This window comes from Zosterops lateralis, assembly GCF_965231275.1.
Source record: "Zosterops lateralis genome assembly, chromosome: 5".
NCBI classification, from domain to species: Eukaryota; Metazoa; Chordata; class Aves; order Passeriformes; family Zosteropidae; genus Zosterops; species Zosterops lateralis.
The window spans coordinates 9,921,823-9,946,422 of record NC_139766.1 but is presented as its reverse complement, the minus strand read 5'-3'; the positions used below and the strand labels follow the sequence as shown (position 1 = coordinate 9,946,422).

The 24,600-nt window shown below is 39.4% G+C and overlaps 1 protein-coding gene across 2 annotated transcripts in view; it reads right to left on the bottom strand.

Annotated features, from left to right (window-relative positions):
- The window catches only part of HGFAC (HGF activator), a 39,984-nt gene that overhangs the window by 8,310 nt on the left and 7,074 nt on the right, over positions 1 to 24,600 (bottom strand). For both annotated transcript variants that reach the window (XM_083861628.1, XM_083861627.1), the window contains exons 4-10: positions 22,790 to 22,863; positions 17,996 to 18,109; positions 17,229 to 17,360; positions 15,752 to 15,862; positions 3,790 to 3,964; positions 1,388 to 1,473; positions 695 to 935 (exon numbers count right to left, since the gene is read on the bottom strand). In XM_083861628.1, coding sequence (XP_083717754.1) covers positions 695 to 935; positions 1,388 to 1,473; positions 3,790 to 3,964; positions 15,752 to 15,862; positions 17,229 to 17,360; positions 17,996 to 18,109; positions 22,790 to 22,863 — 933 coding nt within the window. The remainder of the gene's footprint in view (positions 1 to 694; positions 936 to 1,387; positions 1,474 to 3,789; positions 3,965 to 15,751; positions 15,863 to 17,228; positions 17,361 to 17,995; positions 18,110 to 22,789; positions 22,864 to 24,600) is intronic.

Here is a 24,600-nt window from a genome sequence, read left to right as displayed (position 1 = left end):
CTTGGCTTCTTTACTATGCAAAGGAACAATGGGTATCATATGATGTAATACTTTTCCCTTCAATGTGATCAAACTGAAATCAGGGAAAGCGTTGAACATTTGTAGAAAATTAAGTATTTAGAATAAAGAGCATCCTATAATCAATATTCTCTCCAGTGTCTCACAGGAGAAAAAAAATTCTCAAGAAAATCAGCTTCAGAAGTTTGATGGTTTAGTTCTTCAATGTGGCTTTTTGTAAAGCTCAGCCCACTCTATTTGTGTCAACCAACAGTAATTTATCATCTCCAATAAATCATTGCTTGGCTGTCTCAGCCTTTCTGAACAAAACACAGCAATGAGCATAGTCATCTCTGTTGTATCTCAAAACAGGCATAAACATTCAGAAAGGTAACCAAGAAGAAGACAAATACTTCTATTTCCCTGCAGATTCTTGCACATGTGATGCCCCATTCTATGCACTGTTTCACCCTACCTTATTCCTTTAGTCAGAGTGTTTAGATTCTCTGAGACTCTTAAGGAACAAGATAAGGGCTTATAAGATTATAGTAGTCCAAGGCATTTTTTAGATCATGAAGAGTGTTCAAATTGTCAGAAATTCCTTTTGACACAATGGTCTTTTATAATCTCGTTATCTTTCTCACTTCAGTTCAGGCTTGTTGTGAAGACCCACTGTCACACTAAGGGCTGAGTTTACCTGTTAGCAAAGCAGTGTGCTGCTGACACAACCCAGCAGGTCTGAACCAGGCTTCCACCACAGAAACTCTCTCCAATATATATAGCTGCTGTCCAGGGGTGAGATCCAGGCAGAGATGAAGATCCCCCAACAATCCTAGGTCTCACAAAACTTCTTTTTTTATGTCTTCGCCCACATGATCTTCTGGTAGTTGCAGAAGCATCTACTTTGTCTGGTACTGGTGGCCTCCTTTCCCTCCTTGCTGAGATAAAAAGGGATATGGCATCAGACTACCAGAATCTTTATGTTTTGGAATTGAACATCATGTCTCATACATCTTCAGAATGTAGATCTTTCATTGCTCACAGGGGCCCACTCCATTTCTGGGCCTGTAATTCCCAGGGTGATGCCAATTTTTGCCAGTCATTTCATCAGTCATTTCTGGTACCTTGCACATTCTAGCAGAAAATTTGGGGATATTGGCATGATTGTGGCCAAAATAGTAGTATGACAGCTGCTATTTCTGGACAAGAATCACAGACTGTATCACAACTCCAAAAAATGCAAAAGAAGCCCTTTGTTTACTGGAAACAGTAAAATATTCAACACTCCTGGGGATAGTAGAACATTCAAAATTATACAGTGAAACCTTGTTGTAGTATCAATAAATCTTCATTCATTCATAACATGGATATTAAGAAAGCCTTTACATACCACAAGTTGGAATGTCACAATACGCCCAAGACAAACTGTTGTCCTTCATGATGTAACACCAGGGTTTATCATCATCATCTGGATTTCTAGTTAATTCAGAGGAAGAGGGAATTACAAGCATTAACCACAGTGTTGTTCCAAGCTTCCCAAAGGTTTTCTGCTTTTCCCTCCTGATTTTGAGCCATCTGACAAGGTGCTGACAAAGTGCTCACCTACAGGGGTGAGCGGCGTTTCAATATAGTTCTTCATCTTAAAACTAACCAAGACTAAGGTTCTCTAGGACATGAAATACAGACATGACTGAACACCTGTAAAACTTGCCTACCAGTATTTGGATGCACGAGCACGTTCACAGCGTTTAACTACAGCCCACACTGAAGTGCTTTCACAGGTATCAGCTCAGCTATTTTCAGAACTAAATCCCATGGGAGAGATTCCTGTTTTAGGTTATTTTTTAGGCAAGGAGATTCCAACACAGGTAGAATCATAGAAAATCCATAAAAAGAATAGCTAACAAAAATGAATTTGCAAGTCTCAGGTTCACATTCCCTGGAGAGTCTGAGGAAATAAAAGACTATTTCAAGAAAATTTTGTACTCCTCAAAAAGGTTGGGGGGGGCGGGGGGGGGGAAGAGTAATGGAAACCATTTAGCCCTTTGTTACTGTGGTGTTAAACAGATTTTGGGCTGATTCCATTAGTGTTTCTCTGTGGTACAGGCTGTCTTTATCAGTGCATTATAAGTAACCAGAAATCTGCCCAGTTTACACCTCCATGAATATAGGGAGACTTTGAAGACCCAGAAAGATCTTTATTAGACCAAGAAAAATAGAAAAGGTAATTCAGCACTCTAGATAAGCAGTAATTCTAATTTCAGTTGGATTTATCACAAGCACTATCTGTTATTGTAAGGTTCTTCTATTATTTTTTTTTTTTTTCATTTTTCAATCTGACTGCTCTTCAGAAAAAGATTAGAGCACTTTCAAATTCTCAGAACTGAAGAAGCAACACAGGTTGAGTCATCTTCCGCCAACAATGTTTCTAAATTAGACTATTTGAAGAAGAAGATATCTGCAGGATTATATAGTACAGCAGAGATATCCCCAGAAATTGTAACAAGCTGACAAAAAAAGTGAAAAGCTTTTTTTCTCAGCTCTACAGAACATGAACACATCAGCTCCTACACCATTTTGTTCTCTGCATTTCAAATCTGAAAGTGAATATTGGGCATAAATAATGTAAATCAAAAGGGCTCAACTTTTATCAAAGCACAAAATATGTGCAAGATACATTGCCTAGGACACCATAAATCAAATACTGAAGTGTTTGCATGAGGACCAAGCCCTAGAAATCAAGGTGGGAGGGTTTAAAGGAGGGGGTAGAAATTGCTTATTGTTAGTTTGTGTTACATAGAGAAGAGCTACTTTCATCATGTGTGCATGCTTTTTATCACCAAACAGATTAGAAAGTGCAGTATATTCTCATTTTCCTGAACTACTGGTCTAAGTTCCATATATTAATTTATATATATATATATATATATAATAATTTAAAAAGCAATCAAGCAAACAAACAAAATTTTTATGCATCCACCAGTAATTTATGGAGAATCATCTACAGTTTGGCAGGTTTGGCGTTTGCTCATCTCCAGGATGAGAAATGTTCTCTCTAAATAGAAACATTTCCTTTATTTGTGGATATCCATTGAGCTCGTGGAGACCTCAGAAACAGGGGGAACATAAGGTGACTGAGGAGAAGGCACAAACCTACATAGCACAAGCTATTTTCATTATAGGTTAACAGAAAACATCAGCAGAAATGTAGTTTATCACTATGTGGTGCAATCAAAATTGAAACACTGTAAAATCTTGTTTGGCAATAGTTTTCCTTTGTAAGAAATCCAAAAAATAAATTTGACATTCCATTTCAACCTTATTTAAATATAGTGTTTTGATTTTTTCATTTTCAAATAACTTTTCTCTTTTGAAAATATTTCTTTATGGTATGTCTTTCACAAGCAAAGAATAAGAAATTAAATTTAGCCATTTCAATTTAGCTACTGCATTGATTTCTCCTTTTGGATGACCATTAATGAACAATGTCAAAAGCTTTGCATTATGGTCTCATTTGAAAAAAATCTCATTACCTGGGGGAAAAAAAGGACTTGGAATTTCCAACATTATTTTGTGTCTGAGCTTCTCTCAGCAGACCCAGCTATTGATTGAGCCTATCTACCAGACCTTGTCTTCTGTACAATCCCTCTTGTCAGGCTGACTGATTACTAAAGTCAGTCTAGCTTCTCTGAGACAGGGCTAACACCTGCTTGAGATCCCTGGTCCTTCTTATTTCCACAACACTTCCATCTCTGGATGAACAAGTACAGGACAAGCAAGAGCTTTCCTCACCTGCAGAAGGGGAATGGCCCCAGGCCAAGCTGCACTGCTTTCCCAATGCTGTCCACGTGAAGCTCTTGGTAAAGCAGGTCTGAATTCCAAGGCAAGCAGCTCTGTCCAGAAATTGTTGTGTTGGCTGTACCTCTGTAATCTGTGCCATTGCCAATGTAGCACTGTTGACTCGGGACTGGCAGAGGAAGAGACTGGTCAGAAATCAATGCTAATTGCATGTTAAATACTCACTTCACAGCTGAGGACCCAAATGAGAGCCAGAGGGCCCAACCCTGTAGTGCCTTTCACCTTGTGCAGGACCTGAGTGCGCCAAACAAGGATTTTATTAAATAAAGAAAAAAGGAACTCAAGAAGTTAAAACCTCTGCTTAAAATAAGTAGTAAGTTAACCTCATTTTATACAGGAGAGAGTAACTACTCAAGAGGCAGAATGGCAGAAAATTAGACCTAAAATCTGTACTGTGTATGGAAGATTTCAGTCAGCAATCTGCAGCAAAGTCAGCAATATGGCTGGGATTCCTCTGGTCTAATTTTAGACACAAATGAGCTCATCTCTGGAGGCTCCCTTTTTAGTTAATTAAGAGAAACAGAGATTTCTAGTGCCAGACCAATCCAGGCTGTTTGAGGTAACTTGTTTTGGATGAGGTGGATCCTATACCCTCCTGTCCACATTGACTGAACCTCCATTGAAAAGATAAGGTGCTTAAGGCAACCAGCTCAAAACAGAGATATAGTACTGAAAATAATCCTGCCCTGCAAGTGCTTCAAAGGCCTGATTTTTGAAAATACTTCTTTTAATGCCCTCATATGTACCCATATATATACATATATATATACACTATACTCATGTATATTACAAATATGTAACTACATGTTGCAGATACATCAATTTTGCGAAATTCTAACTAGTAGGTTGAATTTTCTTATTCGAAACCCACATCTTTGTCACCTGCATATGGGCTATTTCTTCAGATAGGTCTGACACATATATATTCTATGACCTGTATACTCAGCTGCCAAGATCTATCAACAGCACATACCAGCATTATGGCTGAAAAACATATGGGGATGGATTTGTATACAAATAGCTACACCGAGCAGAAAGCCTACACCTCAAAACACAGCTAAGAGTATCCCAAAGGAAACACAAAACCATCTAATGCACAAAGAGGATTAATTGTGACCGAGCCTTGGAGCGTTTCTTATCCCAGCCATGTCAACGTGACATGTCCTTGACATGTCACAAGACTGGTGGAATCTTCTTCTAAACTTATAGACATACTTAAAAATATAACATCATTGACCAACTGTTGAAAAACACCCTCTGAGGATGATCCATCACACCACACAGTGCAGACAGCTATTGCCAAAGACCTGTTTACTTTGACAGAATAAGGTGACACATGAACCAGGACACATAACCAGGACTGAAATAATGAACCACAGCACTGAACTGCTGCTGTTAATTACCTTGCCAAGCCATCAGTGTAGTGACAGACCTCAAAACCACAAGCAAGCATATGGCATAAATTTGGGAGATGAAGGTCAAGAAGTTTGGTGGGAGAACATTAGCATGCAAACACTTAGCTAAACCCACTTTCTAGCCTGGCCTGGCAGACGCTTCTGACATGCTGAGACCACATTTTCTCCCACCAACAACCTGAACCAAATTCCCTTTATTCAATGACTATGAATATAACATTAAATCAAATTCATATTTTAACAACCATAATCTAGGACCTCACAGATAATAATTTGTCTATCATTTTTATTATTAGCAAGAGTAACCATGTCTTGACAAACCTGCCATTTATTCTCCGAGCAAGTTGCAAGTTACACTGCTTTGTTTGCCTGAAACATTGTCATGAAAATACCACAATCATGCTGTATGCTAATTTTTGTCATTTATGAAGGGAAGTGCCAGGTGCTGTGTTTACTTGTACTGTATTTATTGCATTCAGAAACAATTTAGAGTGACTACTTTTATGAGAATGAAACAAGAGATTGTATTTCAGTACAGACCAAGGGCCATATTCTGCAATACCAATGGTTTGGACATCTTGCAGATGGTGTTTACAAATTGTGCTTATCCTTGTCAGGCTTAAAATCCAATGTATCTCTGTTTCATCAGGTCTGCCAGTCATTGCTAAAGCTGCCAGCATATTTTAACTGAAGAATTTTGGCTTCTTTCTAAATCATCCCTAACGCTCTCTTTCTGTAGCTAAGAAGTTTATATTACATCTTGCACTTGTTGAGGGGAACAGTAATATCTCTGAAGAAGTTTTTTGTTTCTTTTTGGTTTTATAAGGAGTATTTTGGACACAATCATAACTTGAGTTAATCTGCTATCTTATGGAGAGGCTTCTAAGGGGAAACAGTTGTTTCATTAGTATCTTTCCATTGGTCTGTGCTCCACTCCAGAAAACTTTACCTGACCAGTTGGCAGCAGCACCATGGTACCCACTAAGGCCATGAGAAGTCTCTGCAAAACTTTATACATTTTATCACCTTTATCACCTTTATCAACTTTATACATTTTATCACCTTTATCACCTTTATCAACTTTATACATTTTATTCAGAAAAAAAAAAACAGTTTTAAAAAATATCTCTGTAATTATTGCAGTCATATAGATATTTTGCCTCTAATTTTCTTTTTTTTTTTTTTTTTTTTAACTGTTACAGCACTGAAAAACTCTCTTTTCCCCTCTTTGTCAGAAACAGTGTGTAGGTGGTCTGCTTTCAGCAGTTCTTAATGGATTGCTCTGGCTGGGAATTGTTCAGTCCCAAATCCATAGCTTCCACAATGTCTCATAGCTCTGAAGCATATTTGTTTTCTTATGTGGAAGAAATCCATGGAGGACGTAACATGTGTTGTGTTGTTCATTCACTTCCCTTTGCTACCAGCAATCACTGCTAAGAGCAGAAATGGCCTAAACTTTCAGATTAGGAAAGTTTTGATGCAGATGCAGATTCAACTTACTCTGCAGTCCTATGCCACTATCACCCCTGTTTGCTTCTTTTCAGAAAAAATATTATTAAAATTTAAAATTAGAAATAATTTCTTGTTGTATTTTGTGTTTTAAATCTGAAGTATTTCAATAGTTCATGTAAAACATTCCACATGTGTTAAGATTTTATATTTTATAAGCAAGTCACAACAAATATTTGTCTTTTCAATAAAACAGTTTTGGGTCTTAAAATTAACAGCTACCTAAAATAGCAGTTATCCAACCAGTCCTAATTCCTAACTTCCTGAAACATTCCACAAGGCTTTTGTCTCCAGAGCTTGTTTCAAGTCCTGTATTTACATACCTGAACATTTTTAGGAGTTTCGTTTGAAAGTATCTCTGCTGAAAACAATGAATCTTTCACATTTTCTTTTCCCCAAAATGCCTCACCATAATTTTTCTTGATGTTTTTGAGCTTTTAATGTATTTTTTTCCAGATACACATAAGTTGTTTAATTCTATTTATAAAAATATTTTTTTCCAGCAGTGGTTCTGATTCTGGGGCAGGATGCTTTAACGTAACCCTTTCATTCAACAATACTTTGATTTATCTCCAACTAACATGTAATATTTTTATTAAATACAATGTTAGATTTTTTATTTTGTATTGCTCTATATAAGCTGATGGCAGGAACAGAGAGGGAGAAGAGGAAGAGGACATATCCAACCTAAATCTCCCCTGACCCAGCTTCATGATGTTTCCTTGAGATGAACAGCAATGAACAAGGACATTTTATGTCTCTGCATTAATTTGCTGCTTACATGGCCTCAGCATTACAGGATGTGCTGCTCTTCAAGCCCCCCTTTCCCAGGATATAAACCAAATTTCCTTTCCATAAGAGTTCAGACCCATCAGATGCCTGCAGAAGGGTTTGTCTTTTCTTCATTCAGTCAGAAGTTCCCTGATCTTTCCTGGGCAGCGGTCAGATGCCCTCAGAGATGAAAGGTGTGAAAACCTTTGATTTCAGGGAGCTGCACTTCCCCTGCTGCACAGGCAGCCAACCACTGCCCTGGGCTGGCAATAAATGTGTGAGAGAAAGGAGTCTCTAGTAGTCGTGGAGATTGCTCTCACAGGCATCTCATTTCATCAAATTATGCACTGAAACATAACACAGACAGACACACACACACACCCTGCCAGGTGTTCTGAAAGCAAAAAGGCAAATATTTCTATGCTAAATGAAACAAACACCATGAAGAGAGCTTTGAAAGACATCCACATGAACCTAGTACTGCTTCCAAAGGAAGGTTTGACTTACCTTCCAATGTGTCCCTATGCCACTTAAAATGTCTGTAAATATCTAGGAAGGTGCCTGAGTGGGTACCAGACTCCACTGAAGAAACCAGTTGTCATTTTTTTCACTCTTTAATGATAAAAATGTGAAGTCTGATGACATGGGGCAGAGGATTTCATGGCAGCAGCACCAGGACTGGACTGTTCCTGCTTTGAAGCAAATTGCTCAACATTTTCCTGCCTGTCTGTGAATGTGAGGAGTAACAGCACCCACTGTGGCTTTCAGAGTTTAGAAATTAATGAACACAGACCACAAGTGAAATATAAGGGGACCAATGTATCTATATTTCAATATAATTCAATCATACTGTTATAATATTTACCTAGATTTCAACATTTCTGTTTGGGGTCATGAACAGCAAATTGTACATATATATAACAAATAATTCATTCAAAGAATTGTGCCCCTTTCTGGTTTGTTGAATAGCAGTAAAACCTCTGGACTGACAGCACCTAACATTCAGCAGGGAATGAATCCCTGCTGAAACTGCAGCCTGATTATGACACAAACAATCTGTCTGAGCTAAAAACTAGCTCAGATAGGTGGGAAAACTGGTATATTTTTGTAATCAATAAATCTAACAGAAAATTACCATGTAAAACAAGGATGAACTTAAGACTATGGGGGGGAAAAATGTGATTTACATGCTCAAAAAATCTCTAAGTTGCATCCTGACGTAAGGATTTACTGAAACTAAACTTATTTTCTAATAGGTTTCTTCTTCAAAGTGTCTTTGTACCCTCATATTTGCCAATGCTTAGATCATCTGAGGTAGAATTGAAGATTTATATCTGTTATAAAAGCCAATGTACAAAGCCATCTTCTGAATAAGTTGAATTCTTTAATATAAAAGTTTAAATCCAGAAATCTATATACTCCTCTGCCCGTATTTTCTTATAGCTTAGAAAAGTAATATCCTAGATAAGAGGAAGGACTGGCTCTTTTTCCATTTCATTTTTCTATTTATTATCTCCAATTCTAGTACAATAGTTATGATTTACAGAGTCATAAATGCAATCCAATAGGTGAGTATATAAAGCTAATAAAAGCAATGTATTTAGGAAATAGGTTGTCAAGAGCTAGGGGAAAGAAATTCTGGCAACAACAAGCCAATATCAGTGCTATATTACTTTGACAGTTGCACAGATTGCCATACAGGATTTTCAAGAATATCTGAGTGCCTAATTCATAGTGAAAGCTTTTATTCTTTTGAATATACCTGTAGGTCCTGATGTGCTTAGAGTATGAGCCAAAATAACTCTGTGGGCAGGAAAAGGAGCAGACTGTGTAGCAGTTAATGATGGTCAGCAGATGAGCAACTGCTCTGCAGAGACTGTAATGAGAGGTGGGGATCTCTTGAACCCCCAGAGCATCCAGAGTGGGCTGAGAGGAGAAAGCAGGAGATGGGAGAAACAAACAATTCAGCAATCCAAGGATGAACTGCATCACATCTCCCACATCTTGCCTTCAACACCTTCCTGACAACTATACAGGACAACAGATTGCATGGACTAAAGAGATGCCAGTCCCCTCACACTTCAAGAGAAGATGTGCACTCTATAAAACATAATGAACTGAAACCACTGTCACATCCCAAATAAATCAAAAATAGGATTAAAAACACCCTAATGGCTTTCAATTAACCAGCACCCAGTAACACTGCTGCCAAGTCAGGCACTCTCTCCAGAGTAAGGACTAAGCAGCTGTTTCATATTAGCAGCTGCTAATATTAATCCTATTAATTTATACTAGGATTACAACAAAAACCTGTCATCTAAAAAGGCAACACTGGAGGAATACAGAGCAAAACACAGAAAGTTTTAGGCCCAGCAGCATCTGAAAAATGCATGTCTGTGTAAAAATAAAGAAGACATCTGTGGATCTTGAACTTAATCCTATCTCTGACCAGAGAAACTTTTTCCTCTTCTTTGGTATCTGCCTTATCTCTCAATCCTTACAGAGGCAGTCCTTGCTGTATGCCATGCTGCTGCCAGCATAGCTCATTAGCTCTCCTCTCTAGCCCACATTTGCCAAGGTATCAAACATAAATTACTAATCCATAACCTCCACGCAAACAGTACGTCCTTCTTAATTTTTGTTTTTCTCTATATTAGCCAAAAGCTTTATTATGGTCCTAAAATTGTAAAGAAGGCTGGGAGATAAGAAGAGTCTGTCTATCCTTGCTCATATTTCCCACCTCCATAAATGACATGGAATGGTTGTTTTGCAAAGCCACAGCTGTCTCTGGCCTCCTGTTCACCATCCCCTAGAGTGTCACTGTCTCAGTGCAATGAATCAGAGGTGAGGACTTTGTGAACAATGTCATGCTCACCCATTTCTCCATCTTCCAGTGCCTCCTACCACTGATCATTGCAGGCAACAGTCTAATGGGCATAGTTTTTATCCATGTAACTCCAGGGCAGGGCATAGTTTTTATCCATGTAACTCCAGCATTGTAGAATTTTTTTTAATAGTTCAAAATCTGATAAAAATCCAACCCACCATTACTATTTCTGCAGTGGTGCTCTAGGCTTTCTCTTCATTATCCTTGCATTATTAACCCATGCCTTCCCCTCATTCAAATTCCATGGTAACCTAAAAAACTTGTCCTGTGCAAATAACATAATCACCTCTCCAAGCCATATTAATTTATAATGTTGCTTTTTTATCTGTTGTTCCATCTATTTTTCCACAACTGTGGAGAAATAATGACTTTATTCTTTTTCAACCCAGTTTCATTACTAAGCCCAGCACTTCATACTTGCAAGCAACAAGCATCTTCTCAGCCCCACTTAGAAACCCTTTTCAAGTCTTACTTACAGACCTACCTGTTCAAGTTCAGTGAGGGACTGGCTGACCAGTTAAATGCCCACTTGTCATTGTCACCCAAATGACCTTTTTTATTATACTTCACCTTGTTTCTCCCTGTGTTTCTAGAAAGTAAAAAAATAAGCACTAATCCAAAAGCATTCTAGTACAGGGTAAATATAAACCAGAAAGTTAAAATTCATTATATTCTGTCTTCTTCAGAAAAAAAAATAAAACTTTCCTTCCAGCCTCCAGAGCTGAATTTCCTTTACTAAAGTAGCTTTTTTAGTAGAAAACTGCCAACACACTATTTCAGTTAAAGAACCACTAAAAAAGGTGGGTTTGCTGTCATTTTTGCTAATTCTATTACCTCAAACTCCCCCAGTTTAACCCTCAAAGATGTGGCCAGGAATTTTTTCTCCTGTATGTAATTATATATTCAGCTATTCTGTCATCTTCCTTTTCTGAAAATCCTCAGCCTACTTCTGACATACACCACATCTCCTTACATAACCAGAAGCCTTCCACAATTAGCATTCCAACTCATGTTTTCTTTAAAGATATGGTGCCCCTCTAATTCCATTATCCATAGCTTAATGAGGAAAATGCCCTAAACACTACAAAGCAGAGTTTTCAAAAATACCTTCAGCAACTTCAAATTTCATCATGACCAAAATATTACCAAAACCATTATGGCTACCTAAACCTTAATCCAAAGAAAACTCAAAATATATAATCCTCTGTGCAATGCTCCCAATATGCTCAAACCTAGTGCAACCCACAACCACAGTAAGAAAATGCTTCAGGAAAAGACTTGGTGACTAAATAAACAGAATAAAAATACCCCACTAATATATCAGTATATAAATAAAGAATAAATAAGAATAAATCAAGAATAAATTTAAAATTCAAATGAGTACCCCAAATTTATCAACAACCAACAGTAACAAAGCAGTGGTAAGAAAAAGGAAGTGCTTTCACATGGAAATCTGGCCAAATATATATTCATTTTCATTTTCATATTATCAACTAAAGCAAAAGTGTGAATGCAATGGTCGGGTTTCAACCACAGAAACCTAAAGGTACTAACTCCCTAAATAAAAAACCTACATATCCTTCCTTTACCATTTAACCCCCTTTAACTTTTCAATAAATGCATATTAAAATGAGTTATCTGTCCTCTCCCATATAGCTCCTCCTCTGTCCTTAGCTGTGTATCCCTTTGCATTCATCCAACATCTCCACCATGGCTCTTATCTGTTTTCCTATGAAAAACACAAAATGTCAAAGTAATTTTACAATTATATATTATAACTGTTTGTCATCAGTTATCACCTCCAGGGAAGCTAAATATTTCTGAAGTTAATTATCTACCAAATAAATTCGCTCTCCATTCCCTGTGCCAACCTGGGCTGGAGATAAAATATTCCACTCACACCTTTCTCAGGTTCCACTTCTTGCCCACATTTACCACTGCTAAACTGGTTGTATTTGGGCCCTTTTGATAACTTTCTGTGTTCATGATTGGACAGTTGATTCTGAATCTTCACCTTGAGCCAGGATTCAGAGCTGTCTCAGCAAGAGCTGTTTCCAAAGAGAATGCAGCTATTCTTTTAGCACAAAATCCTCATTTCTGAAAATAGGTGCATATTTAAGGGCAATTATTATTAATTGAACTTAATTAAACATGGGTCCTTGAACAATTTTAAATAGCATCTGTTTGGGGAGAGATTTGATGGTGATGTATCTAATTTCCTTCAAAATTAAACTTCACTGAAATCCTATGCATATAAACCATCTCAGAACATGTTTTTAAGTGGCAGTTCTTTCTTTAGTACTGCAAGTTTCTTCTTTAAGAAGAAAATAATGTATTACCACAAAGAATAGAAATCTATATTAGACGCTGTCTTTTGTATATCAATCTCCTTTGTTATGGATATCTCCTCTGTTACTTTTATCACCTCTCTTTTTTTTCTTTTTTTTTTTTTTAAAGTCAGCTCATAATTTTCCAGTAGCTATTTATGATAATGGCCGAGATATATATGTGTGTGTGTGTATATATATATATACATATATATACACACATATACACATATATACACACATACATATAAAGATTGTTTGCAAGATAATTTTAAGATCAAAGATGAGTTTTGAGTACTGACAGGGATACTGTAGTCCAAAAAGTAATGGACAGATAAATAGGTATCTTTAAAATCACAAAAGTTATGATTATTCTGTTACTCACTATTCAAAGGGGAAGAATAAAATTACCAGACAGTAGGTTTGTTGTTAACAATAGAAAATACTTCTTTTCATCACATCTATCTAAATTCTGGAACTTCTTGGCATGGAATGCTGTGAAAAGGAAAAGCATAAAGGAGTACTAAAGAGTTTAGACAAATTCATGGAAAACAGGTAAAGGTCTGACAGATATGATGGTCCAAACATCTAAGTCCTCAACCAAGGAGAGTGTTTCTCACTACTTTCCTGATGGTTTTGCTCCTCAGTCTACTGTACCAATGCTTGAGTCACAGCAGTGCTTAGGCTTGTGATCTGATGGATGAAGGGTGGTTCTTCATTTATTAATATTTGTTAAGTATAATGTTAAGATAAATTTGCTGGTTTTCCATTAGACATATATGAAGGCTGGTTATTCTTTGTGTAAGTCAATGGCAGAGGACATCAGAGACGCCTCAGACACCTTCTAGCTCAATAACAGTCTGGGAGACTTCCTGTTATTAAATTGATTGATTTCTGCTTTAAAAAAAAAGGAAACATAAGAAGACATTTTTGCATCACGCCTTGGCTTTAAGATTGCCTCTTTAACTGATAATTCAGAATAAAGTACACTTTAGAGAGGAAATACTGTAACACTTTCTCTGAATCAAGCATTATAGCCACCAGCTATTCTGACTAAAGGGTAACCTCACAAGTACATCCTGTTAGACAAGGGGAAACTATACAAGTCAGTAAAAAGGAAACAAAGAAAAAAACCATTTCTGCTCACTGCATCAAATTGAAGGGTCAAAGAAAAAATTAATCCAACAAATATTTTAAAATCATTTCTGAGTGCTCAGAGAATACAAGCCTGTAGCACTTTCACCAGAATGCAATTGCCTTTCTGTGGTGATACTACCAGGTCTATAGACCTGAAGACTCACTTATTTGCATTAATTTAGAATGACTAATTCTTGACAGATATTTTTCTTTTTTAAGACTCTTTGCAAGGCCCTGACACATAAACACAATCCTTCAGTTCCCCTTCCATGTAGGAGTGTTAGGCAGCTGAACACAGAAGGATTGTAAGCATCCAACGCCACTTGTTTAGCAAACCAAATGTTTGTTTTATTATTTTCAAGTAATCAAAGAGCACCTGCTTATTTCTTGTTCTAAGCTGGTCAGACAGAAACCAGTATGACAGCTGTAACACTGCTATCCTGGTATTTATGATCCAGGCCCTGCTGGGTGGGTGTCTCTGTGCACCATTGCTGCTTCAGGCAGGGGAAGCTGATAATAAAACAGCTGATAATAATTAGAAAAGCAGTTTAATGTGAAAATCAGCAGTGCAGCCCTGCCCCAAGCTCCAGGTCACACTTGTGCTGTGCAGCCCCTCACCCAGAGCCTGCAGCAGCATTTCCAAGGCCTGGAGCAATCTCCCCAGGGTAACTAAAGGGCAAAACAACTGAGCTAAAATAGTGCTCCTTATGAAGGACTTAAAAGACTCACAAACCCATTTCACATGGTTCATCAGGTACCTGGGGAGTGAACCTTCATGACCAGCTCATACACTGTCTAATTTACCCATTCACTCCTGCTATTTGCTATTCCAGCTGTACTGCTGGTCTCCCAAATGGATCTCTTTTCCCCCAGCTGGGATAGCTGGCTACACCATTTGTTAACTATCAGAGTAACAAAAAGAACACCAGATATAAATTGCAGTGTTCATTAACAGGTTGGGGTTTTTTACCTCCCCCCCCCCATTTGGATTAAGAAAGTGCCCACCTGAGCTACTGGAAGTCATGTCCTCAGTTTTGTTGAGCCATGGGATTCATGCACTCAGAAAGACACAGCCAGTGAATTGGTGGGGTCACAGGATGGTGTGACTCAAGGTCTATTAAAATTTGTGCCTAAAATGCACATTTATTTAAAAAGTAGCTACTGGCATAACTTGCAGATATAGCATGCAGGCAACTTTTGAAGCAGATTTAACCCCTGCAGGGATAAATGTTAAGTCTTCTGGAGAAAAGTTGTATCAAAACTATGTAGCATCTAAAATGCAAAACAGGACTAACACACATATACCAAAAATCAGATTTCTCTGCCCTGACCTAGCAGAGAAAGGAAGGGGATTTGTATAACCTGTACTGGGCTAAATGTGCTATTAACTTAACGTCTAAGGTAACCCAAAGGGTGAGTATTTTCTTTGTCCCACAGTCATTTAGCTACCAAAGAATGGCTGCTACATTTTGTCAGACATAAATCCCTGCTTTATGAGGGGATGCTTGGATCTGTAGGGAGGCAACAGCTCTAGAGTACAACTCTGTGACTGATTCTGCAAAATTGAACCATGCACTTCATTTATAGGCATGTGTAATTGGATTAAAATCTCTGTGTTTGATTTTCTATCAAGTGAAGGCCATGAAAAAATATTTTTAGAATCAGAGTCTCAGTGGTGAAGTGTGTGTTATCTTTTACACTGGAGAAACACATTAAACCCTTGTTCTGTGTGACTCTTCAGTTGTTACAAGAAATGTCCTCAAATGCAGAATACAACAGAGCCAGACCCATCAGCCTTACACCCAGATGAAAACTCAGAATTCTGTCTGCCTGTAGGTTGTTATACTTACCAATATTGCAATACTTCCCTGCATAATTTTTTTTGCAGTCGCATACTATTTTCCCAGTAGAGGTAAGCATCTTGCACTCTCCACCATTCATGCAAGGATCATGAACACAACCTACAAGGAAATACAACCAAAGATCAAACCAAAGGTACAAATTATTCTAGAGAATCAGTCCATTTTAACTTACTCTAGTGCATCTCTTTGTGCGTATGCATTTGGGGGAAGTTTTTCATTTTTGTTTATCTTAGATCTACACTTCTGATAAATTAAAGAAAAGGAAACTCGACTGATTTCTGCCCACTAAGGTCTGTCTCATTGTTATCACTGCTATTGGATAATGTCAGCTATTGAAAGATACTATCAATGAACAATAGGTAAAATGGGGGTGGTGATTATCATTACTAGTGGTGATGGTATTAACACTTCTTTCTCTATGGAATGTTCTGCCAGTTCCAGGCTTGCCACTGAGCTCTATTAGAATTTATAATAACATATCTAGTAGGGAGCTCAGTTAAATATTTAAGATCTGTAATTGAGAAGTATTAAGTGCTATAAAATTTCCCAACTCTCACATGGACTCTCAGTGTCCTAGAAAGCCACTGACTCTCCATACTTCAGGTTCCAGTTACATAAAGTGGGGGGAAAAAGCACCTACATATTTCAAAAGGCTGTTATGAAACTTATTTGTACTGTAACTCACTTGTGAATCTGGGCAGGGTAAAAGTTAGCCAGACTGAGTAACAGAACAGCCATATCAGAGCACATGTATAGGTGAGGTACATGATTTTTCTTCCCAACATCTCTCCTCTAAATGAGAGGTGCTGTGCTGGCTTCTTCAGATGAGTGACAACCCAAAGTGCATATCCTGCACAGGCTGGCCAGGGTGTTGGATTCCTGGCAGCCCCTAAATGAGGAGGAGGCTTTATAATGGAAGCATCATCCTGCCAGGAATAGGCCAAAAATCACGGGGACTCTGGGGCCAAATGCAGGCCTTATGGGATCTTGGAAGCAGGTAAAATTTACATGCTGGCAGTTTAAGAGTGGGATGGGCTTGGGAAGAAACACAGAGGTGAGACAGCAATATGAAGTGATTATTGGTGTGCAGGGTGTGCCTCTAAGGCAGGTTATAGTTTTGGAGAAAAAAATTTACCAATTCTATTACATAACCTGTTGTATATTCTTACGTGCTGCAGATCAGGGTTTCGTCCCTCTCAAAGAAAACACTGGGTGTGTCCCTAAAATTCATCATAATGCAAATAGTTGCTTCCTCAAATAAGGATGGACACATTGAAGGGATTTCCTGGGTCAGTATAACTGCTCACTCTTGGAAAGGAAAGCTAAAATACTGTGTTTTAGAGAGGGTACATGAGCTGCAAGGGCAGCATCAGGGTGTGAAACACGGCTCAGGCTTTGATACCCCCACCGTCCTTTATCCCCACTCCCTGCAGACCTACAGCTGTGGTACAAAATAGAGCCTTACTTTTGTGTTCTGTAGGCTCACACTGGATCTGGCCATTAACACATGTGCACTGCTCCACTACTCCTTGTTGGACTCTCGACCAGCTCACACCCACATCAAAGAATTCGTAGAGGTTGTTGTCGAAACATTTCTCTGAAACGAAGTTTTACAAACAACACAAGCTTTCAGATGTTATTTCTTGAAAGAAAAGGCATCACAATCCCTATTAGCATTCCCTGCTCATCCCTTTTTTCCTGTTGAGCAGATCCATGTTTGTTGACAATGCTTCTCAAGCTAGCCAGCCTCCATAGTGTGGAGACACTGAGCCAGTAGAGCAGCAGCCCCAGGAGCACCAGGACAGAGGTGGCTTTCTCCTACAGCCTTGTGAGCAGGACAGCATCACTGTACCCAGTACATAAGGAATAAGGCACCACCTGAAACTGTGCTGCTTTTTCGTGTCTCTGTGCATTGCCTTCTAGATATTAGTAATTTCCAAACATGTAAGGGATATTTAAATCTTAAAAACAGCAAAGGAAGGGGAAGAGGTTTTTGTGTTTCCCATGCTCAGAGCATACTTGGATTTATAATTGTACAGTCAAGCTATTTTCAGTTGTCCTATCAGGAATGGATTGTCTGTCATAACCATTTGGAAATCCACCTACACAAACATTCATGCTGCAGTGGTCTCTCCCATCACAGCAGCACTACCTTTTCATTAAGCAAACACTAATGAGCTCTACTTACTATTCATGTTTCATGTTGTAACAGTCGTGGTAGAAGATACTTACTCAGCTGACAGTCCTCGCCTGTGAATTCCTCAGGGCAGGTACAGTGGTACATCCTGTGGCTGTGTGTGAGAGAACAGGTCCCTCCATTCTGGCAGGGGTTGCCTGCACAGTGATCTAGAGAGGCCACACAAGAAGTTGTTGTTAATGAGTATAGTATAAGTCATGCTTTGTCCTTTTGGCTCCATGAACCATTTTGATTCCATACTCAGTGTGTTTAACATCATCTATTAACATAAAATAAAGTTTGTCCAACCAATTGACGGTGGGTTTGTTTCCAGCTGTGACACAGAGATATTTATCCAGCTTTTAAAAAACATATGGTGAATCAGTGAACTGAACCTTCACCACCCAGACTGAGTTGTCTGAAGGGGGTAGGTGAGGGCACACTGAAGTCGCCAGAGCTGGGGCTGTGGTGAGGAAGAAGGCGGGACAGGTGCCCACAAGATGGAGCTGTGCCTTTACACTGGGGAGGGAGGGAGGGAGGAAGGGAGAGAGGCTGCAGCGCTGCCTCTGCCCTGCCTCCTGCCCTGCAGCCTTCACATTGCCACATCCACCGCCGGCATCACACACCTCCTTCAAACTGCACAAAGGACAGCCCTCGACAGAAGAATTTGCTCTGGGGTTTTGGATTATGTCTAAAACTAATGGACAGCTGGAACCAAGGGAAAAATTGTAAAGCAAGCCACAAAGCACATCCAAGTAAATCACACCAAGGAAGATGAAAACTGGACCAGTCTAGCATATCTCCATTTACCAGGGAACTTTCTGATGATGGGAAAATGTGGTGGGAGAGGAGTTAGGTGCCAGGACAGCTCCTGCAATAGAAGCCTTACTTGGCAATGTGCAATGCGGAAGTTGTAAGAGTCTTGCTGGTCAGGCAGTGTTTCTGATTTCAGGCACTGCTGAGGGATGTATGTCCCCTGAAGTTAACCAACAGCATGTTTACACCTGCTTCAGAGCTGGCCCAACATCTTGTCTGCATCCAAATCTTCTTTTTCAATGCTAGTCAAACTCTGCTAGGCCATCTCCAGGGTTACTCAATCCAGGTGCTTCTTTGGCTAGACAGTGTGTCCTGAGCATGGGATGAAACATATAGAGGCACAGGCACACACAAACAGGGCTGGAGTGAAGCACAAAGGGTGCATCCTGAAGTCTGCTACAGCAGTGTAAATCTGAGGTTACCCAGCATGGATCAAAATATTTACTTCAGAAGAGAGTGATGTAATTCCTAAAGATATCAGGTTTGGGTGTATTCACTGGTAGTTTCAATCCAGGATAACATCAAGGGAAAGCAAGTCAGTGACATTCCTACCCTTCCTGCTGTTGATAGTTATGAAACTTCTAGTGCTGTAATGTTTCCTCAAAGGAAAAAGGTGTATTTCCTATTCCCACTATATCCAAACCATGACGTGATCTCCAAGCCATCTTCTGCTGTAACAAATGATCAAGAAAAAAATTTTGTACCCTTGTTAAATCTGCAAAAAAGCACTTCCGCTCCTTCATTTATTTCTCAATCTGTCCCTCACTACATCCCACCCACCACTCCAGTCTGACCTTCCAGGCATGTTCTGTGCTGCTCCACATCTTTCCTGGAGTCCAGGAACAAATTCTGTTCATGAGCAGATGGACATATCTCAGTTCCCAGTGGGGAATCCTGCCCACTATTAACTATCCATTAACTGGGTAGTTGCCAACTCTACACTTTCTCAGCACTGTCTAAAGAACCCTCATGGGTAAAACACTCCATGCTTGCTGGCTCTCAACTTGACTGCAGCTTCACCTTTCTGAGTCTCTGCTAATTGAGCAGTAGCCTTGTCTCATCTTTCTGCCTGTATTTCCCAACAAAAACTTTGTCTTTCTGCCACCACCTTCCTCGGAGGTCCCCCAGGGATGATGCCTCTTCCTCTCGCCTCCACAGCCCACATCACTCTACTACTTCTTTCCATATAAGCCCAGAGGGATCTTAAAAATACTGTCTGGCAAATTTTTCCTCCATGTTTGGGTCACCCTGCGGTTTTGGCCATTTGTCCAAACTTTCCAGACATTCAGAGAAGTAGTTTTGCCAGACTGCCCAAAATTTGGAAGTCCCACCTATAGGGGCATTTCACAGTTATGGATATTTGTACATATATGTGAGTTAAGCATGCACTGCCCACCTGGCCCACGTGTATGGATATTAACACCTCCCTCCAGCAGAAACTTCCTACCCAGGCTTCACTTCATCCTAAAGCTAAAGGCTTCTTGGTAAAACTTTCCCTTGAATTTGGCAGATGTATTTTTCTGGATCAAAGCCTCCAGCACTTGCTTAACATTGATTTGCAAGCACCTGCAACATTTTGAAGTTGGCTTGTCACATACATGTGGTATTCTTGGCCTGGAGAGAGTTTGTGCTTCAACCTTTGCTCTAAAGAGCCTCCTTTTCCATGCCAATGGATACACTGCTTACCAACCTCTTATGACCATAGGATATTCTCTCCCTGAAATGCCATTTTTTCTTGTTTTTCAAGAAAGAAACACCCAAAGACTTAATACTTTAGTGGACTTAAAAAAAAAAAAAAAAAAAAAAAAAAAAAAAAAGGTATTATTTTACATATTTTAAAGATCAGCACTGTTCCATTTGACTGCTTATTTCTTCCACAGCAGGCAAACTTTCCTCCCTTTGCTTCAAATTCCTTTCATCCATTATGTTGCTTTTTCTTTCAACCTCGTCATAAGCCTGTACTTTAAGCTATGGTTAATGATCTGTTAAACATTTCCCAAGTCCAAATACAGTGCTTGCTGCTTTAAAAAAAAAGCCAAGTAGACTTACCTTTATAAATAAAATAACAGCCAAAAAACTTTTATTTATTTTTTTCAAATTCTAAATGCTTCCAGAAGTAAAGGGGTTATCTTTTATTTTGCAACAGCCAGCAGTGATTTCTTCCAGCTACCCCATCCTTTTTTCTCTTTCCTTTTGTCTCTCACACATATAATTTTTTTGTTGTTTTTTTTGGGGGGACGCTTGTTCGGGTGGGGGTTTTTTTGTTTGTTTTTGGTTTTGTTGTTTGTTTGTTTGTTTGTTTGTTTCCTGAAGGAAAACTGGTAGCCAGGAAAAGCACTCACTGATGTTAGGGTACATAGACAGAGATACCCTTGCAGGCAGACAAGGCAGCTTTCTTGTTCCAACACTCCCTATCCAACACTGTTGTGGGTAACAGGCAGAAATGAGCCAGGAAGCCCAAAAAAGGCCTGCAGGCAGCCAGATGTCTGGCAGGGTAATGGTGATGGGCAGACAGAGAGACAGAGGTGGCACAAAGCACCCCCAGGTGTGTAACACTAGGCTTGGACAGCTCTTTCAGTTCCTGGAGAAGTCTCCTTGAGTGAGCCATCTGTCACCACCACAGTGAGTGTTTCACTGGAGGATTAAAGCACTCACAAGTCACAGCTACCAACGTTTTAAGCTCTGGGAAACCACTGATTAATAACTAAGTTCAGTCCTCACAACCTGACTCTTGTAAGCATGAACTGCCCATAAAGTCTATGTTCATGTCTGGCACACTTGCATTACAAAGTTGTGTACATTACTGCTTGTTTTGGGGCTAGGTCACTGGCCTCTGATCTACTGTTAATCCATTTTAAAGCCAGGCTGGAAAATAATTTAAAGTAGTTACGTTTAAAAAGGTGATGCTGTGCACTGCTTAATTTTAGACTGTCAGTGTGATTCAGCTAATTTGGCTTTTCAAGTGCTCTGGTAGATTGCAATCAGCTTGGCAATAAGATTCCTGACACTGTGGAGAACTCCCTGAAAGGGGTTGGTGGGAAAAGCCCTTCGTTTGAAAGTGGGAAGTGAATACCTAAGGCTATTGGTCATATCCTGCAGACTAAATAAGATGTGTCTCATTTTAGAATACTGAGACGGCAAAAAGAGGAATAGGATCAGCATTTAGACACAGATCCAAAAAAAGCCCCAGGGAAATCAAGTTCGACCAGTGCACCATCCAATTTTTCAAGCAGGTCTGTGGTTGTATGAAACAAGAATTTATTTATATATAAGCAAAGGCCAGTCACTGAGGGACTGCTGAAGGCAAGGATGCATATTCCCAGGTGAACTTTCACCCAGTCTATCAATTAAAGTGACTTTTATATATAAAGGTGACTTTACCACAGACCTTGACTTCCCCTTTTAGATAGACTTTCGCAATGAGGTAATTGTAGCACTGGAGTGTGGTGACCACATGAAGCCACAGAGCTCTTCAGCTAAGTAATCCTTTCATTATCCCTCAGGACTCCTGCAATGAACATGTCTGGCCTCTTGTCTTCTCTGACACAGCCCAAAGCTCAAGGAAGTCTGGTTTGAGATCTGCTCTTTCCCATGAAAGGAAAGCTGGAAGTGATGGCTGTATGTTGTATAGGGTGTCAAATGTTTCTGAGCCTTCTAAAAAAAGTAATTGGTCAAACAGACAGAAAGTGCAGCTGTGTAAATGAAGGGAAAGCTAAAAGGTACATCCAAGCCATGAGGGAGGAGAAGATGATCACCTTTGTGCTTGACTCCAGCAGGAGTTTGGATTTCCATGCTGGCATTACTATAATTTCTCTCCATGGCTTTGAGTTAGTCAACAGAGAGTGAATTACAGACTGTGTGGTATTCACAGTCTAATGCTATGGTTGTGCAGCGTCACAGAGAGATTATGGAAACAGCTGATGTGAAGGCTTGCTTCAAAAGAAATACACAAATAAAAGTTGCACTGAAGGCACTGTCCCTCCTTCCTGAAGGAGCCAGGTGATCTGGAGCAACTCAGCAATGGCTTGCCTTACCTGAGTGGTCTCTGGGCAACAAAGCACAGTGTCCCCACCTCCTGTCCCGGTCAAAGTTATGTGTTGTTGAACACCTGAAAAGAATCAAAGGAGCAGCTTAGTGCATCTTTAAACAACCTGGATGTTTGCACTAAAACTACAGGGCCTTCACACTCCAGCAACCCGGAAATTCATGCTTGTTGTTTTCTAATTATCATCAGTTTCATTCAAATTCTCTTAAGAGCGGGGAAAAAAATATGCGTTCTTTTGTTAAAGTTGCTCTGGTCCACTTCTCTCAAATTAAAAACAGGTTAAAAATAAGATGTAAATGCAGGGCCTGGGATTTTCAATGAATCCTTCAGAAAAACACCCAATATTCTTTCTGTTTCTGGGATTAGAAAACAAAAGACAGAAATAAAAACAAAAGCAAATAAAAGCAAATAAATTAAGTCTTCTTTACTTGTTACAAAACAAGCATGACAGGACCCAGCCCATTTTTGATGCATGACAGTTACTGTAATAATCTGTGGAGGCAGGAGACTGTCCACAAAGGGACTTTTCCTTGACTTTCAGTGAGAAACATATTTCACTCTTTTCACACTCAGTTCCTTTAAAGCATTCTTATTTTGGAACTTGCAAGTTCAAATGAGGAAATAACTGACACAGTGGTAATTTCCAAAGGCAGATATAAAACCTCTCTTTTCAGAGAAGGGGGCTGAATCCTGCACACCCTCACTGGTGGTCTGTTATCTCAGTCTATTATCTCAGGCTCAGAGAACTCTGAGGAGCACTGAGCTGCTATTCCTCTTTTGCAGGAGTTGATTTGGAGGCTTCCCCCAGGACATACAGGGAGCACGGGACTTGGAGAACCTTGGAGGTCCACGTCCTGTCCCAGTGCACCATCCACTGAAACATCCTCCCTAGCCAGTTATCATGCAGAATAATGTCATGTCAGCTACATGACATTAGAAGACACTGGAGTTTATTTAATGTGCCTGATGATCTATTTTCATTCTGCATGGTTTTATCATTCCTTGAGCAGTTGTGTGATCAAATTTTTCACCCTAGGATGTTAGATTGAAATTAGATTGAAATTTTGGTTAGATTGAAATCAAGTTAGATTGAAATTTTATTGTAGCACATGTCTAATTTAGACTGCCCTATTTTACTTCTTAATTAGATGCTATGTGGTATTTAAAATGCGTCATTCCTATGGAGCATCTGAATAGGCCACGTATATTAAGTTTAGTGACCTCGTTTATCAAAGGTGCACTAAAAGAGATGCTTGGTAGTGTGGTGTAGATTTACATGGCACATACTTAAAGAGGCTGTTTTCTCACAGGAATTTAGGCTGATGCAACTGCTGGGAGTTGATGGAAATGCCTCAAAGATCCTTCGGTGGGAAGTGGATTGTGCTTTCTTTAAAGGGTGGTCTAGTATGCATGAGAATGAAGAGGAGTTAAAAGTGTCTTCAGCATTGCTTGTGTCACTGTCCAGCAGCAGCCAAATTCTAAGCAAAGAGGAACCTCAATTTTTTTCCATCTTAAAAGGTTTTTTGTTGTCAGAGACCCTAAGAGAGGCTTCTTCTACCAGCTCTCCACAAACCACTGGTGTTCCCACTCAATGCTCTCCACAGCCAGCCCTTCCCTATTGCCTTGCAGTGACTACAGTGAGGTCGGTCCTCCCATGCCATGCCAAGCTGCTCCCTTGGTGCCAAGCTTCTTGCACAGACATAATCCTTCTAGATTTTCCACCACAGATCTCACTCTCTGTGACAATCTCAGCTCATCCTCAAAGCTATTTCACTTGTCTCCCTCCTTTTCTTTTAGAAA